The sequence below is a fragment of the Tenebrio molitor genome, chromosome 5 (assembly GCF_963966145.1).
Source record: "Tenebrio molitor chromosome 5, icTenMoli1.1, whole genome shotgun sequence".
Classification (NCBI taxonomy): domain Eukaryota; kingdom Metazoa; phylum Arthropoda; class Insecta; order Coleoptera; family Tenebrionidae; genus Tenebrio; species Tenebrio molitor.
This window is the reverse complement of record NC_091050.1, coordinates 6,049,631-6,068,370: the sequence shown is the minus strand read 5'-3', so window position 1 is coordinate 6,068,370 and position 18,740 is coordinate 6,049,631. Positions and strand designations below refer to the sequence as shown.

The 18,740-nt window shown below is 33.3% G+C and overlaps 2 protein-coding genes and 1 long non-coding RNA gene across 9 annotated transcripts; 2 read left to right on the top strand and 1 right to left on the bottom strand.

The window, feature by feature from the left end:
* Positions 1-1,784: 1,784 nt before the first annotated feature.
* On the bottom strand, positions 1,785-2,674 carry LOC138132260 (uncharacterized). The gene is made up of 2 exons (XR_011160037.1): positions 2,536-2,674; positions 1,785-2,450 (listed from the first exon to the last, which is right to left on the bottom strand). It is a non-coding gene; the product is annotated as an uncharacterized lncRNA (long non-coding RNA).
* LOC138132253 (matrix metalloproteinase-24-like) lies at positions 2,662-12,047 on the top strand. 7 transcript variants are annotated; one of them, XM_069049682.1, is made up of 7 exons: positions 2,662-2,965; positions 8,422-8,554; positions 8,793-8,897; positions 9,342-9,583; positions 9,636-10,578; positions 11,179-11,231; positions 11,570-11,712. In XM_069049682.1, the coding sequence occupies exons 1-6, from the start codon at positions 2,879-2,881 to the stop codon at positions 11,205-11,207; spliced, it is 1,539 nt and encodes a 512-aa protein (XP_068905783.1). In that variant the 5' UTR covers positions 2,662-2,878; the 3' UTR covers positions 11,208-11,231; positions 11,570-11,712. The 7 variants fall into 7 exon arrangements, with proteins under 7 accessions (XP_068905783.1, XP_068905782.1, XP_068905779.1 ...); XM_069049681.1 differs by having other exon boundaries at positions 11,131-11,231; XM_069049678.1 differs by having other exon boundaries at positions 9,636-10,650; positions 11,162-11,231.
* Positions 12,048-15,503: 3,456 nt separating this feature from the next.
* On the top strand, positions 15,504-18,138 carry LOC138130665 (macrophage metalloelastase-like). Its single transcript, XM_069047271.1, has 6 exons — positions 15,504-15,663; positions 16,040-16,145; positions 16,785-16,868; positions 16,920-17,140; positions 17,194-17,770; positions 17,821-18,138. Exons 1-6 carry the CDS (start codon positions 15,574-15,576, stop codon positions 18,051-18,053), a joined length of 1,311 nt encoding a protein of 436 aa, XP_068903372.1. The 5' UTR covers positions 15,504-15,573; the 3' UTR covers positions 18,054-18,138.
* Positions 18,139-18,740: the final 602 nt, after the last annotated feature.

Here is an 18,740-nt window from a genome sequence, read left to right as displayed (position 1 = left end):
GGATTGGTGTTGGATGGATTTACTACAGTTTGTAGGTTTAGAGTTGTTTTTATTGTGTGCCAATTACCTCGTTCATTTTTACTACAAGCGAAATGAGTTACTTATTTATACGCATCCGAGAAGCGTAATCTGTTAAAAGAAGTTGTAAAGGGAAATAAATAAAAATAAGTAAAAATAATTATTCATATTTTGTATATTTATTTACGTATGTATGTGTATGTATTCTTTGATGATATTTTAATATACCAATCTTCATTCATCACGCACAAATATAAAAAATATGAATAATTGTTGAAAACGTGCAATAATTGATTTAATTACTCAAAAGGAATATACAACGTGTTTCATGTAAGAGTACGAGCCTGACGAAGTCTAAACGCAACACAAAATACATTTCACAATGGGAACTAGATTCATTAAAAGTTATAAATTGTGGTTTTGGACACCCCTAACTAACACAATCGCTGGAGAGCGTTTCCACTGGTAAAAATTCAGTGTATTTCAGATACACTCTGTACATATAGCTAATATATATACTAATTTAATTAGTAGTTATAAAACAAATGTTTTATCAAATGAAAACTCAAAGTTTTCTTTTAGTTTTCTTCTTTTGTCAATTGTATTTCACTATTTCTCAAAACTATTTCCTGTCTATATTAAATGTCAAAGTGACGTAAATATGAAATAGTTTTGAGAAATAGTGAAATACAATTGACAAAAGAGGAAAACCAAAAGAAAAACACTGTATTATAATTTTAAGACTACCGCACTATGACGTATATGAAGTACCGGTTTGCCAAATATGAATTGTAAATTCGATTTTATGGTGTGTGTCATAATTCAGATATAATATATTTTTAGATAAACCATATTAAAATTGTTCTTTAATTTACATTACTTTGCCGAAATTGAAATATGGAAATTTAGCCATGCGAGTATCATTTGCTTACTAAAGATTTTGTTCTGGAAATGTTGGTGTAAAATTGGAATTTTACTTTTTCACCTTTTTAAAATCTTATCGACAGTCTAAAGCTGTACATAGGATAGAGGCATAGAGCAAAATTTCAGGGTTTATCTAAATCTGTAAAAAAATTGGTTACCATTGAAAAAAATGACGGAAATGGGAAAAGGCGAAAATAAAATTGATCTATCTGCGTTCTTTTTCGAAAGGCTCAACGGGATAGAAAATATTTTCATTATCGAAATTTTAGCTCATTGTATTCATTAGGTACGCTCAACAAAACTTGTAAATTTTCTCAAGAAATCAGGGAAAATTACTTTCCTAATAGACTATGGATTATGATTTTCTTGTTTAAAATTCTATTTTTACATTTGACTGGAATTTAACAAAATTCAGTCTTTTTGTAATAAAAAATATAGACATAACGCTAATTTTGCATTATTGTCATTAAAAAGTGCATTAATTTCAAAGTTAATAAAAACACCACACGTTGGAACGTTTCAGCAACAAACAAAAATCATAGTAGGTATAAAATAGCAAATTGACAATTTTTTTTGACTATTTATTTTTATTACACAAATTTTCTAAAATTTCATTTTATCAAATCTCTTTATATTATATTAATAAATCACCGAAAATGTTTTTATTAAATGTTATTTGAAACTGTTTAATAATTTTATAAGTGCCTGCAAGAACCAGTAAAGAAGAAAGACAAGGAAAGAGAAATATTTTATTGGAATAAAAAAAAAAGTACAAGGCAAGATAAAGAACACAGTAAAATAAATTAAACTCTTGTGTTATAGATTTCACAGTTAAGAAAGATATAAGTACAGTGGGGAGCACGGAATTTCGCACGCCAATTTGTACGTCATTAAAAAAAAACTATCTAGTCTAAGCTTTATTGTCATTATAATCAATAATGAGGTGGGATACGCATGATATATGTGATCATGACTGATGTTTCACCTAAACTGTCACGAAACTGCCGCCAGTAGGTATCTCATTTTAATAAAATTAAGTCAGTGAAATGTCCAATGTGTGCGAAATTCCGTGCTCGCCACTGTACATATCTTCATTTATAGTACATAATTTGAAAATTTTGTTCCCTAGCTTGAGGTTCTAAATAAATTAGACTATCGGATAAAAGGGCTTTGGTGTTAGTTAATTTAACACCGTTGAATGAGAGAAACAACATTAACAAATCGCCATGAAGCGTTGTTTGACCTTATAACCTTATTTTATTTCTAACCATATTATAGTTTTACAAAATGTCTACATTTTTTTCGTTTTTCAGTTATACATAATTAATAGTTTTTGTAAATTAGATTTTTTAAAAGTACTTGGATTACTGTGTAGTAACGCAAATGTGTATTTGTTAAACACATCGTACTATTTTGACAACCACGTTATCAGCACATGTCCTTGCTGATGATCCATTAAATTGGAATTGTCAAAATCTTGAATTTCTATATAATATCTCTGGACATACCTATATTGTTCCAAGGACAACGAAATACATATACCATTAATTATTGAAGAGAGTTATAGGTTGATACCCCCAAAAGCTTACTTACGTTTGTGGTGGATACCACCCATACCATGTCATACCACCCAACACATTATTTCAGTCTCGTGTATAAAATCGCGCGACAGAGCTGTCGCACTCACAGTATTATCTCGCGCGTTGCGTGTTCCAAAGCACCATTCATTACGACCAAATTGACCGTTTCTGTAATTTTTAACATAAAATTAATTAGTTACGTGATTGATTCAGTTTGGTCATAGTGAATCAAAAATAAAATTTCAAAATACTCATGTCGAATCGATGACGAACACCGAACGAGTGCACAGTGCGTTCAGCCGATAAGGAGATAAGAACGAATAACAAAAATTACTCGCGACCAAATTAGTTAGAAAATGATGTACCCAGTGATCAGTTTGATTTTTTTGGCGGTCCTCCAGGCGAGGCTTTCGATTTGCGCTCCCACTGGAAGTTCTGCTCTTGTAAGTATAATTTGTTTCTACTAGATTTACACCAAGGTTCGTCAATATTTGTGTTTTTATTTGGACTGTGTCGAAAGTATTTTCACACACGCTCAGATTCACCCTGATAGATTGTAGGTACATTTTGGAATTTACATTTCTCGACACACCGTTTTTACGTTTTTAAACTATTTATTGCTGCACAGAATTAGGTCTATTTTTTATCACACAAAGAGATAAGTATAACGTATGTATTGTGTACACATTGCTACAAAATAAGTGAATCATCTGATGATTCCTATCATTTTCTTCATCTTAATCATTTCTCATGATCGTTTTAATATCAAAGACAAACGCTTAGTAACAAAAAATTGATCTTCATGTGTGTTACATTTAACAAAGTCTTTGTTAAAACGAACGCCAAATATATGTTAATCTTGACGTAAACGTGAATGAATCACGTTTCCGAGTATTGGCGCCTTTTACTCAGAGGTCGCCGGTTGCTTCTAATTAATATCGCGCTGAATCTTACCGGTGATTCGTCACCGTTGATCCCATAATCGAAGATAAAAACGGAAGGGGGTCGTACCGGAAGGTACAATTTGTTTTAGTGTTTATCTGTTTGTTTTTGCATATTCTATTTTTTAATCATTATCGCGAATATCAGCGCTAATAAAATAATTTGAGTTATATGTCTTTTAAACAGGCAACATGAATAATATCACAATAACCTTCTGGCTTTATTGTTTTGTGTTTGCCCTTGCTCCGTAATTGAATTTGTGTGTGGACCAAGCTTGTATATTTAACAATTCTATAAATTGGTGCCGTTTTAAAGCGTAGTTCTAAGTACGTACTGTCATTTGTGGTTTTTGAAATTTGCGCCAATTGAAAATGATTTTGTGCCTCGGCAATGCGACGAACGAATTACCTGCTTGACAGCCTCGATTGGCGCACAAAAACTGAATTAAATGGAAATCTTTTGACATAACCGAGCACTTCCTCTGTGCATTTGGCGTATTCAAGGTGAATTCCGCTATTTCCGGGTAAATCATTTTATTGAAAAACCTTGACAATTGTCATTATCATGCGACACAGTACCTGCGTGTACCTTCCGATCCTACTTGTCGCTACTAATTTTTTAATTTGCGATCGGTTAACAATATCGCATGATTAAGGCCGAGACTGTCACTGTTATGTAATGATTTGAACTGGGAATTATTAAATAACGTGAGTCTGCCCACTTTGAGCGCAACTATGCCTAATCGAAGAAATCTCCGAAGTCTACTTACCAAATCGTCGATGAAACAAGAAACGTTATTTATACAGACTCTTGCACGATCGAACAGTTCACAATGTCTTTTTGTAATTAGCGATAAAAATCGGAACCTTATGAAATTCGCAAGCGGTCAAGCAAAAATCGGAATTTGTCGGTCATCGGTGAGGTAACAAATTTGATAATTTTTCGTAGCATAGCCTTTTCTAAAAAAAACCGTGAAATTCTTACATAATTGACAGACATTTTTCCGCTTGTTACTTTCCCCCAAAAAAGAAAGTTTAAATAAAAGAAAATCGACAGTTTCACTTGCCCTACACGTGTTTTGCTCCAAAATATGGGTTATTCTAACAGTACGTACCGTCGTTTCTGCATACGTTAGAGATATCAAAGTAAAATGGAAAATTACAAAAAAAGCATTTCCCCAAACAGGTAACCCTCAAAAAAATCTCATCTTGAGACATTTTGAGTAATGTCTATGGTCAGGTAAATTTAGTTTTATTTAAATCATTAAAACAGTCAAAAAGATCGGTCGTCTTTCAACTAATTACAACCTATAAACTGACATTCTGTAGTACTTTTTTGTTTTCAAATTTGTAAAAAAAAAATTTCATAACTCCTACCAGCTAAAATTTGAAATTAAAATACCACCTAATGTGTTTATTTTATATTTTAATCAACAGTTTAAATCACTAAGTATATAAATCTAGTTGCTTATCTATTTATTTTTAGGTCACTAGGTGTACTTAAGGATGAGGTAACAATAACTCCAATGTCGGGATTAAAAATCACATTGTTGTCATTTATTTTTCTATGAATGATTTGATTTTAGTTACGATTTGCTTTAGTTTAAAATTGTTAAAAATTCGTTATAACTTATAATAAAACTTTAATTCAAAATAATCTAAGTCTGAAAAAAGCTATATATACATACAACCTGGAACAAAATATGGCGAACAAAAATGTAACACTTACTAAATAAATTTGGAAATGCTGTAAAATTTTTTAATTACGTAGAAATTAATGCATACTTTCTGAAATTGTTTTTGTGGTTTAACAGACTAGATAAAAAAGTTATCTGATATATTATTTGCATTATTTGTTATCTATGATACCAAGTGATATCTAATAATTTTTTATTAATTTCATTTTTTTATTTATAATTGTTTAAAGAAGTCATTTGACCAAAGGTGTTTGATTTACTTTAGAATTCAACCAAACAATGAATAAAGTGACTAAAATTTACTTATTGTCTTTATTGCTCATGCTTTATCTAAGCATGTATCTACTTAAGTCTGTAAAAATATATCAGAAAAAACTGTATACATACACAAATATTTATGCTGTCGTTGTACCTTCAGTTCTTCGCACCCGTTTTCAGTTGACTTTTTATTTTTGTAAAGGTTTGTGCGCAAATACAATTAAAATTTGGTGCGACCTTTATTTTCAGTTTTTTTGAGTGTGTGCCCGTGCCAACCTATCATACGAGTATAATGAAATAACAAATTATATCAACGAATTAAGTCATGATGATCCCATAACATAAACCTTGTTTGCAACCCTATTTGACCATCAAATGAAGGTGACAATTATAAATATAAATCAAATGACAGCCTTTGGAGGATTCAGATGCTTGCGGAAATAATGAATAAATAATACGCGTACTTCACACACAACTGACTTTATTCAAACTTTTTCCACGTTACATGTGCGTAATGGTGATGTAGAAAATTGTTGTTGACTCTATTTATTATGACAGGTAAAAAGCTCGCGAATAAAATTAGTTGATTCTAAAGTAAGGGTCAAATACTTGCGAACAATGGTCATTGACAGACACTTTTGCGGATGATTGCAATTCCAACCACGTTTCATACTTTATAGACGTGTCCTTGGGAAGTAATAAGAATGCACATGATTTTCTTTACCTTAAAACCACGCTCTTTTACTCGAACTCTATCGATTCCCAACGTGCAACTCGAGCAACTTGACCCTTATTAAAATGATCACTATTTATCAAATTTCACAAGTACCTATGTACGAGACGCAGGACAGGTGCATGTCTGCGCATTCATAAATCGAATTATATTTGGAAGTTCATTGCCACTGTCATTAAAATTATTTATAAATTTCCTGTCGATCCAGCTGAAATTCATGGTCAATGCTTTGTCTAAAAAGCATAATAATTAGATGCATCCCAGTGCATCTGAAACCTATTTTTTAGTATTGCCATACTAATTGAACAAAACGTTTTTTATAGCGTAACGTCTACAACATGTGTTCTCGTGAGTCAGTATATCTTTGTGCAATAAAAAGTATCAACAACATCTGTGGAAAGGATGAGCACGATTTCTGTTTAAAAATAATAATTATTTAATAATGATGCATAAGAGACGGCCGGAATCATGCACACAAGTGGCGCCAATTATGACGTTTTTTCTGATTGCAATTCAAGACCTTCGAAATGGAAGTTTAGAAATTATTTTCAAATGTCTACTGGAAAGAGTCTCGTCTTTCTGCAACTAGGGGTCGTTAAGGCGTCCTCTTACCTAATATCTATTATTCAGTTCGACAATCCAGACGAAGGCTACTCTGAAAGGTCACTTGATTAATAAAATGCCCGACACGCTATCCTATAAAGGGAAATGTTTTAATACTAAGTAGGTAAAGAAAATTATAATACTGCAAGTAGAAATTTACGTCTCCAACATAGGTTAAAATTATAATATTCTCTGGAAATAACCTTTAAGTTGCTTGGGACATAATTATCGTCCAGGAAGAAGTTGTCTGTTTAGTTGTGCTGCCACCACTTACGTCGTCTTTGTTCTTGTGGTACATTTAATTAACCTTTCCATCTACCGCATTTGCACTTATTTTAATTCAGTCAAAGTTGACCGTTAGAAATGAATCAAGACATTTGAACTTTTGGTTTCTCCAAAGATGAAGGCGATTGACTTTACTTATTCATGGATTACAAATCTGCCCACCCACCTGTTTCCTTATTTGTACGAATAACTATATCTACTTAGAATCCGAATGAGTAAATACCTGCACACGTGAGTCACAGATTGAATTAATTGACAAATAATGCTAAAACATTGACCAAGGTCAGTGTTACTACACAAGTCTTATTCATGGATATGTTGGAAATTTTAAGCTAGATTAGACTTCCTAATAACAGATCGATGGAAAAAATGTATATTGCCAACAAAGCGAAAATGTAGAAATTATAGACTGATGTACTTGTACTTTGTACTAACTGCCTCGCTTTGTGTATTAAAGAGGAAATAAAAATAACGACATAGCTTCAACTACTGCTTTGTACATCTACATTTATATTCATTTAAATATTTTAATTGATGTGCACCGTAAACAGCGTTAATAGAGTTATAGTTGAATTTTCAAACGATCATGTTGATTCAGCAGAGATTTCAACACACCTTATTTTACTTGAAAGTGAAACTTCCTTGAACTTGAACTTGTTATGGTAGACACGTGCCATTGTTTTTCATAAATGCAATTTTGCTTAGACCTTTTGACTTCAAATTTTGGTTAGCGGACACATCTTGAATAAGTCATGCTACCTGCAGATATTTGACTACCAAGTCAGCAAAGGAATGAGTGATGAGTTGGTGTGAGTCACTTTTTGGAGTTTTTTTTTACATAACAGTAGTTATATCCTTGGACTTGGTAGTTAATTTAATGTAAGAATCTCGATGAAAATAAACAGGTTGGCGAATGATAAAATTACACACTGCTAATGAAATGTCATAGACATGAGTCACGCCTCTCTCAGATACGATTGACCGAAATTAGATTACGTCCGATTTTCGATACTGACGAAAGGTTTCAAAGAAATCTTGGCTTTTTTTTTGTTTTGGAGCAAATAATTGCGAGTATGATTATATAATACGATTCTGTTGTTACATGCAAATTTCTAAAACTCACAGAAAAATGGTTAGTTATGTCAATTGCAAAAAAGAATTTGCGGTTTAATGGTTCTAACTTTACTGCTTTCTCCTTACAATTGAAGTTTCAAAACAATTCGCTTATTGTTCCAATTATCATAATTCGAGTAAGTACTTTATCTTGTACAAATACAATTTCAAATGTAAGCATCTAAGATAATAAATGGAACGTACGTGTTTCACCACATCATTTAAGCAAATACAATAGAAAACTAATCGGACATGTTGACTTGTTGTAGCTGTACCTGTCACAATTTGGTTACTTGGGGGGTTCTACAAGAAGCGTGGGCAATTCAAGTGCCCTTCAAGATGGACGTGTCCTGCGAAAAGCCATCGAAGACTTCCAAAGTTTTGCCGGGATTCCTGTTACAGGTACCTACTTAATTAATGTTTTTAATCGACAAATCACGATGGTCGTGTAAAAATATGTCAGACCATTATAATAATGTATTTAAAAGGGTAATTATGGATGCATTTTCTTTGTTATGCTATCGGTGTTATCATTTTTAACAGCGAACATTTCATAACGCTTTATGTGGGTTCAACAGTTAAGGTCATGTTGATCATGATGGTACTGCCCTAATAACAGAATTGATTTCGTTGTTTTTAGGGGAACTGGATGACCACACGCTCGAACAGATGCAGCTTCCGCGATGTGGTGTCAAAGATAAAGTAGGAACTGGAGACAACCGTGCCAAGCGGTACGCTTTACAGGGTGAGTCACCTAATTTGCAAATGTTTACCTACTGTTCAATTGGTAAAATGCCATTTACATGTTTGTTTAATTTCGGTTTTGAAGTGCATTTATTCCTGTGAATTGTGGCAGAAATGGTAATGACACACAGCTGTACAAGTCGTTATTGGACACGACTAAATAAATCGTGGTCGACGAATGAAATTTCTCGTTTGTCAGTAGGAGATTTGGTCCATTGCGTACTACACACAACTGCTATTCAATCCGCCTAATACATTTAAACAGCACATGTAAAACGCGCCGTTCGTTCATTAATTAGGTAATTTCGACTCGTTTTAGAAGTTGTAATTGTGATAAATCTCTCGCCCAGCACAGGATGTTCTCAATCATAAATAAAAATGAACACGATTCAATTTTTTGTAACTCTCCTTTTCTCTATGGACTTAAGTAAATCTGTTGGTGCAGGTAGCAGATGGAAGGTGAAAGCTTTAAACTACAAGATCTCAAAATACCCCAAAAATCTCAATCCGAGGGAGGTCGACAAAGAAATTCACAGGGCATTTTCGGTGTGGTCCAAGTACACGGACTTGACCTTCACTCCTTCTAAAGGCAATGCTCACATTGATATTCGCTTCGAAAGCGGGGAACACGGCGATGGTGATCCATTTGACGGACCTGGTGGTACCCTCGCTCACGCTTACTTCCCGGTACGTCAAAATCATTCCTTGGTTATTAGTGTTATTTATCATTCATTTATAGGTGTTTGGGGGCGACGCTCATTTTGATGCTTCTGAGAAATGGACCATTAACAGTTATCGCGGCACTAATCTCTTCCAAGTGGCAGCTCACGAATTCGGTCATTCTCTGGGTTTGAGTCACTCTGACGTCCGGCAAGCTCTGATGGCACCGTTTTACCGCGGATATGATCCTCTTTTTGAACTCGACCAAGACGATATCCAAGGAATTCAAGCACTTTACGGAATGAAGAAGAATAAAGTTCCTAGTGGAGAGCCTGACGATTCCGACTTCGAAGGAAGCAACACGCCTAGTCACAGAGTACCGGCGCCTTCAGCTCCCGACGTGAATTTGTGCAAAAATCCTAAAGTCGACACGATCTTCAATTCGGCCGAAGGATATACTTATATTTTCAAAGGAAATAAATATTGGAGGTTAACAGACGACAGCGTTTCTGCTGGCTATCCAAAGCTTATCTCGAATGGGTGGCCTGGACTTCCTGGTGACATCAACGCGGCTTTCACTTACAAAAATGGCAAAACATACTTCTTCAAAGGATCAAAATACTGGAGATACAAGGGAAGAAAAATGGACGGCGAATATCCTAAGGAAATATCTGAGGGATTCACTGGAATTCCCGACGACGTGGATGCTGCAATGGTCTGGAGCGGAAACGGTAAAATCTACTTCTACAAGGGTGCCAAATTTTGGAGGTTCGATCCGTCGCAAAGGCCCCCAGTTAAATCTACTTATCCTAAACCGATCTCTAATTGGGACGGAGTTCCTAATAACTTAGACGCTGCGTTCAAGTGGACGAACGGTTACACTTATTTCTATAAAGGGGATGGTTACTACAGATTTAATGACCGAGCGTTTGCTGTTGATAAAGCTAATCCAGCCTTTCCAAGGTCGACAGCTTATTGGTGGTTCGGATGTCAAGACGCACCTCACGGAACCATAGGAACGAGTGAGTCGAGGGGATGGCTCCTTGATGAAGAGAGCGGGCAGGATGTTGCAGGAAGTGACACACAGGATACAGGTAAGGAGAAACAGAATTAACGTGGAGAAAGAAATCTCTGTTACTAACCTGTTAAAAGTCTGAAACGACGATAATAATTAAAATGGTAACTGTAACTGTAGTGGTTTAACTAAACTTGCATATATGGATTATTATTAAACCGCTCTCTTCATCAAGTATGTACAATATTTTTTGCTTATTAATGCATGACTTTTGCCATATACATTGCAGTTTATTAACCCTAGTTTAGTGGCACTAATTCTTCGTTTATCACTCATAACAAACTCACTGCTTGAAGTGGTTGCACGGATTTTATAGAGAATGCGAATAGCACGCAAAGGCATGTTTTACTTTTGTTTTGACTGAAAAACAACTAGTAGTCTAGATGACTATATTTAAAACGTAAATTTACGTTTCATCTAATTATCTGTGAATTATTAAATATTGTCATCTTTAAAGTAAGGTTCTAATTTGCAGAGATTAATTAGTTTATTTTATTAGTTTTTCAAATCAAATGGCCATTATTTAATAGGCTCGGCTACATTCCAGAAAACTACCGCCGTCCTGCCAGCCACTGAAGGGCAGCCGCAAATCATTTCTAAGTATGTGATGTCCCTCATTTCATATCATTCATTCATAAGTAGATTTTGCTTGTCATTTTTCTTACCATAGCCCATGTAAAAGTTGTGGTTAATGAGTTTCCAAATCTTAATTAAAAGATAATTTTTAAAAGAGATTTGCAGCACAAAACCCGCAACTTAACGCTTTTATATTTAAATCAATCGATTCTTTCCGGAAAGGAGAAAAAATGCAATTCTGACCCGAGGACAAAGTTAGATCACTAGTAATATTCTCTCGCGTGTATTTTTGGTTGCAGTTTTCTCCTTGACTGGATTACAAATTCTACCTATTGGTAATAATTATTTTTGTTAAATTAAAGGTGAGCATCATGAACAAACTCCAGATCCTGATTTTTATCGCCAAGATAGCGGAAGCGGGAGTGGAAGTGGTGCAGCAAAACCATCCTTAGTACCATTAATTTTGACAGTAGTATTCGTTATTACTTGGTTAAATTTAAAATCAAATTGAGATTATTTCGTTTTATAAACGAAACAGCTCAGACTGAGGACTTTAACTAATTAAAAATTATGAATTAAAGTTTTAAAAAGTTATGTGATGTCAAGATGCAACAAACTTGTGAGAAAACTTTCTTCAGGTGGACCTCCAGATTAAAAGATCCTGCCAAAGTGTATCTACATTTAAATATTATTTATTAAATTTATTAAACCATTTGTATTTTTTATAAAGCTCTATAGACTTTAACTTTGTGCAATGTTGTGATTTGTCATTTTTTTAGTACCATTAAAAACAAATATTGTACATGTACATTAATTTAGATAATAAAATAATTAGACGTATCTAGCTTCTTCTATTGTAGAAAATAAGTCAAGAATGAATGCGCGAATTTTAAATTATGATTATGCAAAAGAAACTTTCAAAGTAACTCACAATCCGATAGAAAAAAGAGGGAAAGAGAGGTTACAACTGATGAAATAATTTGTTGGTTGTGAATTTATATTGCTTTTATTGTTAAAAAACAAGTTACCTGACCAGCGCTTAAAAAATTTAGGATTGCGATGGCGATGATTTCACTGCATGGACATATTTCCATGATTCCAAACTTTTGGCGCTCACTGTATGAGTAACAAAATTAAAATTTGAAACAGGAAATTCAAAACGTGTAGATACATAACAGAATTAACAAAATTTTTTACTTGGCAAACTGTTAGATCATTTTGTGAATATTGTTACCACTCTGGAGCGGTCGAACTGTCGAATCCTCTTCGGGTCGGTGTCGAGCTGTGGACCGATGCCTCTTCTAGGTCATCTCGAAGAAGAGCATCGTCTTTTTGTCTAAGGGTACGTTTATGTTGGAGCTACGATGAGCGATAAAAGCGGCGACAAAAGCGAACTGCCATGGTTTTCAAATGGCAATTCGCTCTTATAGCTCATCGCAGCTCCAGCATAATCGTACCCTAACTCGCTTTTACGGAGACGCAGCTTTTTGTAGAGGGAACGGAGTGAACGAAATGAACATGTTTAGGGCGTTAACGAAAGTGAGCTGAATTTCGGCCGGCCTCAACTATTTATGGGAAAATTGGGACCAAATCCGGCACAAACGGCGCCTGCTCATTGGCCGGCCAATGAGATTGCAGAGTGCCCAGAAAAAACCATTACACAAACGGCGCCAGGGTGACAATATTCAGCTTTGCTGAGCTATTATAGCGGATCGCGTTTAACAGATTTTTTTCGTTTATTTTTTATTTATCTTTAAGACTGTTGCCTCCCATGTGTACTCTCCCGCGTACGTTGCGTACGTCTGTATTGATATTATACAATTTTAGACAGTTATACATGACTGTTTGTTTCATGCAGTACATATTGAAGTTTACAACGTGTCTCAGAAATAAGTACATTAATTTTAACTCGTAATAGAACTCGTTAATAGAAACAATATCTTTAAATATATTTTTTTCCTAAACTTTGAAGTTATCTAATTAAAATTATTGAAAGATTTGGCACAAATTTCGTTACCCGCCTATGGGGATTACTTGTTTCGCCGATGGCGATAGGCGAAGAACAAAAAGCAAATGCAAGAAAACTTTTACTTGTTTTTTTGCTAACAGCGGCTAACTACTGCGCCCATTACTGTGGCCTATACGGTTGGAAGAAAAAAAAGAGAATCATGTGGTAGATATTAAATGAAAACAATTTTAATAATAAATATTTTAAACTGTCCCTAATGAATCACCCATACCTGACAATGAGAAAATGTCTCCTAAAATTAGCATGAAGTAATCAGAGCAATCACTAATCATTACAAGAAGTGTTCAAAGTGACTGCCGTTATTGTCAATACAATAATGAAGGCGCCGACGAAATAATTCTACCACTCTTTCCAACATACCTCTGTTATTGCGAATTGTGGCACGCTTCACCATACACTACACAATATCTACGTATTCACTATTCGAAAATAAACGCGCCATTTTCAGAAAATTTTAACTTAAATCACACTCAACACGTAAACACCTGCCTTTTGAAGTCGGACAAAACTAACTAAAAATGTAATCCTCTACCTTGGCTGCAGAGCGAAAAAACTTTATTCTAAAAACACAATGTTTTGCGCTGATTTTACAAAAACCATTATACCACGGTCACTGTCATTGGATTACATAACTAGGAAATAAACAGCTCGTTAATTTATGGGGGATAAAATACTGAAATGATTAGATTTCGAAAAAATGAATTTTGTTGTTCTTGACGAGGTCTGTCACTGGTTAAAATTAATACTTATTTCTGAGACACGTTGTATAGTTTTTTTTCTGTAAATTTTTCTTGAGGAACTGAAAACTAAATGCAGTTTTTGTTATCATTGTAGCGAAATATGTTTTATCTTCCAGGTGGAGTCTTTGAGCTACCTTATTGTTTTCGGTGACAGGAGTCAAATTTTTATCACAAGTGAGATAAAGTACTAACTAGTGAGTAAATTTGACAGCTGCAATTAACTTGACATAAATTACTCACAAGTGACTAAATTTGACAGCTGTCATTTTACTTGAATGAAACTTCATTTCTTGGATTTTTTGCAATAGTTGCACCTGTAAGATAAAACGTCGTATATCACACGTGATCGAAATGCCATTATGAAACTTGTGAGAAGTGTCCCACTCATGCGCAAGCGCACTCGTCGGTCAAAATTCTCATTCTTGTAAAATGATGCATTTCTATCACTTATAATATAATACAGGTTGTTATTGAAAGTTGTACAGATATTTTAACCACGAGCTACTGGCTTCATGTATTTTTTGACATAGAATTTTTTAGATATTTTTTCCGAGTTCTACATGAAGCCAGTAGCTCGTGGTTAAAATATCTGTACAACTTTCAATAACACCCTGTACAATGGACCAATTATCTATGAACAAAAAACTGGGGAGAATAGGAATTTTTCAAATAAAATTTTGAAAAAACAATTTCGGTGGGACAAAGAATTCATGATCCAAAATCTGGACAACCGGTTACTCCAAGATCTGATGAAGAAAGTTGAATATCTAATGGAGTCAAATGCTTGAATAAAAGTGGTTCATACTGCTTTTGAAGTAAATGTAAAATCTGAAATAATTATGTTAAAAGAAAGTGGCCACATTCTTGAAGAGAAAAAGATTTGTTTCTGCATAATATTCTGCATAAAGGCAGAGCAGTTCAGAAATGTGAATTTATTGAGCTGCGACACGGCGACGCCCACTTATGAATCGTATTTAACACCTTTGGAATTTATTTTTAAAATTGCTGTGGATGAATATTTTAAAAGGCTACTGTAAGAACTTTCTCTTGATGGAACAACAACTTGAAAGATGTTGGAATAAGCGTAGAAGGTAGTTATGATGAAAATGAACAAGTTTTCTAGGCTTACCTTGATGCTTACATGGACTAGGTAAAATTTTATCTCGTATGTCGACGTTAATTCTTATACATTCTTATGTATAACTTAACATACAAAATAATGTTTTTGTGAACTTTAGGCAGATATCAGATGAGTTATTTATCGTATCTACAAAATTGCAAATATGAAAATCTGGAAATTCCGCCAGAGGTCATGTGAGTTAATCAACATCTTAAATTCTTCTTTCAATGAATTCTTAGAAGGTGAAATCTATAACTGGTACCTACTAATTTGTTCGTAAATTGTCGTAAATTGTGATATGTATCAACAACAAAACAAAATTTTACTTTATTCAATGATTAGTGATTATATTGTTGGAAGAGTAAAGTATTTAAAAGCTTATCATTAATCGAAGGTCATATAGGTCATATACATTACCGATTAGAACATTTATAAATTAGCATTACTCCTGTTTTTTCGTGTCTTAAAAGTATTAAAATGATGGCTGTCAAATATTCTTGGCACGTTTTGTTGTTAGTACTATTTATTTTGTTACGATTTAGTAAAGAAGAAGAAATCGATGCAAAGGTAACATGTAATTAAGTAACTTGTTTTAGAACTGTTTTTTTAGAATTTGTGTCTTTAATAGATCTGTGGTTTAATAGATTTTTTAATTTTTTTTTATCAATAGTTCAGTGTATTATTGTCATTTACACCAAAAAACTTCCAATATTAATGTTCAAACTCTACTTTTTAACATCTGTGGCAGATGTAGTTGCATCCGTTACCTTGAATTACCAATTATGTAATACAAAATTCCATAGAATTTGAATATTTAATTTTTTATTTAAAAATTAAAACAAGGGTGCAAATTCTAAAAAATAAGATAAAAAATTCGTTTTATAAGGGCATTGGCGCACTCGTCCCTTATAAATCTCATTCTTTAATATACTATTAATTATAGCAACATTTACACGCATATGGTTTCTTAAATTCTACGAGTGCTGACGCCAAAACGTTAAAAACCGCAATAAAAAAATATCAACAACTATTTGGATTGGAAGTAACAGGTATGTACGATTTTTTAAAAACGACGTAGAATAGCATTTATTTCTGATGATTGTACAATAACATACAACTACAATAACATCACTTAACCTGTGATGTTAACCTTATAATATATCGCGTTTTGCTTTTTCAAAACTTTATTTTGCTGGAATACATAAGTTGAATAAGAATTTTGCTAACCCACGGCCCGTTGAATAATAATTTCAATACTCAGTACTCACTGCAAATATCATAGCAACAAGTTTATGAAAACCAATCGCAAATTTTAATGAAATGATATCAAGTATACAAAGTATTAATTATTGTAAAACGTCAGTTTCAGTTTGTCTAATAATGAAACTTATTTATCAATTTTTCTTCATAGTCGTAGAAAAAGTATAGTATTCTATTGGCGGATAATGGCTATTATTCGCTCGGATGAATTACGCCACTCGCCTGCGCCTCGTGACAAAATCATCCTCACGAGTAATAGCCATCATTATTCCGTCATTTGTATAAATCTTTGATAATCGTTAAAAGTGTTGTCATTGTTTAGGTCATTTTAAATCCTAAGTAAAATGTGATCTAATTAAATGTGCTTTTTCTTTTTATCCGGACAAAAATGGAATTATACAAATCTTCAAATCAGAATTATATTTTAGGAAGCTTAAATGCAGATACCAAGAAAAAAATGGCTTCACGTCGTTGTGGTAGACCGAAAAATATTCCAGAATTTGCAAGCGAAGGTAGTTTTTCGAATGTTTAATAGTAACCAAATTTAAACGTTATACTTCCAGTCGATAAATGGCAAAAATTAGTTGTAACGTATAAAATTCAAAATTGGAGTCAGCCCTTTACTGAACAATTGATCAAACAATTTTTCCAGAACTCAATACAAGTTTGGACGAAAAATGTTAATCTACAGATAACTGAATCTAGATCTAACAGTGGTGACATTAACATTTATTTTACCGAACAAGACGGACCTTCAAATATTTTGGGTTATGCTTTTTTTCCTGTAAGTTCTACTTCGATGTGCATTAATTAAGTTAATTTGAAAATTATTTGTAGGAAAATGGAGATATATTTTTTGACAGCGCCGAAGATTGGACTGTCACAGGTTCTCTTGCAGCCGAGCGAACTTATTTTGGTTGGGTTGCAGCCCATGAGTTGGGACATGCTTTAGGTCTACCACATTCAGAAAACAGGCGGTCAATTATGTTTCCCTATTACTCATCAACAGTTAAGAAACCATCATATTATGACATCAACAATCTAAAAGCTTTGTATGGCGAGGCATCGTTAAATAATTCAATATTTTGTAAAGGAGATTCGATAGATGCATTATTAAATATCGACGGTAATATTGTCATTAAGGGCGACCAATACTGGACAGTGACTGACGCACAATTACACTCTGGTCCTTTTTCGCTCGATTTGCTTCATCCACAAATACCTAACAATATCAGTGCCGCCTTTTCTGTACATAATGTTGTTTATTTTCTAAAGGACGACGTGTTTTATAAATACAAGCTTAAAAATAAGAAACTTTCGAAAAAGCTCATCTCCGTAGGTTTTGACAAACTACCATCGAACATTGACGCTGCATTTTTCGAGACCAAAAGTAAAACCATATATTTCTTTAAAGGTTGTCTTGTCTCTTTTGAACAACTTTTCAAATAATTATAATTTTTGTAGGAAACAATTACTATATGTTCGATATCACCGGATCTGTTGGAAAACGGTTGATGGTGAAAGACAAAAAAATATCAAGTGATTGGCAGGGGCTTCCTGATGACCTAGAAGCTGCAACATTACTGAAAGAAAACAGAGCTTTGTTTATAAAAGGCTCCAGGTGCTATATAACGGATGTAGTTTCTAAAACAGTTTTAGATAATCAAGATTGCACTTCTATGTTTTATAACTGTTGAATGTTATTTGAATACTTGTAAAATATGATCTAATCGTTTTGTTTTGTTGTCTGCATTTTATTAATAAAAAAATCCACAAAAATAAGATTTATGTTCAACTGTATTATAGTTAGGTACTCGATTATTTTATTGCTTACTGCCATTTAGACGCCGTAAGGTACCACTTTATGGACTATTTCATAGAGATAAGGTAAAAAGTCAATAATTAATTAGTATCAAAATAAACGCCAAAATAAATTTCATCATTTTATTCAAATCAAAAAAGAATTACAGAAAACTGAAAATTTTACAATTATAGTTTAATTATAGTTTAGTTATATTTTATTTTATATATAAGTATATTTATTTTTAATTATTGTTTTAGTTATATTGCTTGTTTAAATTACACTAGTCTACAAATTTTAACTTTAAAAAAGTATTCGTCGCGTAAAGTACTTTTTTTTATTAATCTTCATATGCTGAATACAAAATTTATAATACGAGTATATACTTAAAATTAGTTTCCGTTTTCTAGAACAAAAATTACAAGATTTTTGCAAAAATTAACAGAAATCATACTGTTCTTCTAGGTATATATTATTCTGTATATATGTATTGTATTCTGCTTCTGTAACATCTCGACAAACAGTCCAGCAATAATACTCGTCTACAGTGGAAAAATATTCGGAATAATTTTAACTAATTTTT

Bases quoted from the DNA above. Each gene is read 5' to 3' on its own strand.
- LOC138132253 (XM_069049675.1), top strand. From the start codon at position 2,879: ATGATGTACCCAGTGATCAGTTTGATTTTTTTGGCGGTCCTCCAGGCG. The intron at 2,966-8,421 runs GTAAGTATAATT...GACTTGTTGTAG, and splicing joins CCACTGGAAGTTCTGCTCTT to CTGTACCTGTCACAATTTGG. The intron at 8,555-8,792 runs GTACCTACTTAA...CGTTGTTTTTAG, and splicing joins TGCCGGGATTCCTGTTACAG to GGGAACTGGATGACCACACG.
- LOC138130665 (XM_069047271.1), top strand. From the start codon at position 15,574: ATGATGGCTGTCAAATATTCTTGGCACGTTTTGTTGTTAGTACTATTT. The intron at 15,664-16,039 runs GTAACATGTAAT...TATTAATTATAG, and splicing joins AAGAAGAAATCGATGCAAAG to CAACATTTACACGCATATGG. The intron at 17,771-17,820 runs GTTGTCTTGTCT...TAATTTTTGTAG, and splicing joins AACCATATATTTCTTTAAAG to GAAACAATTACTATATGTTC.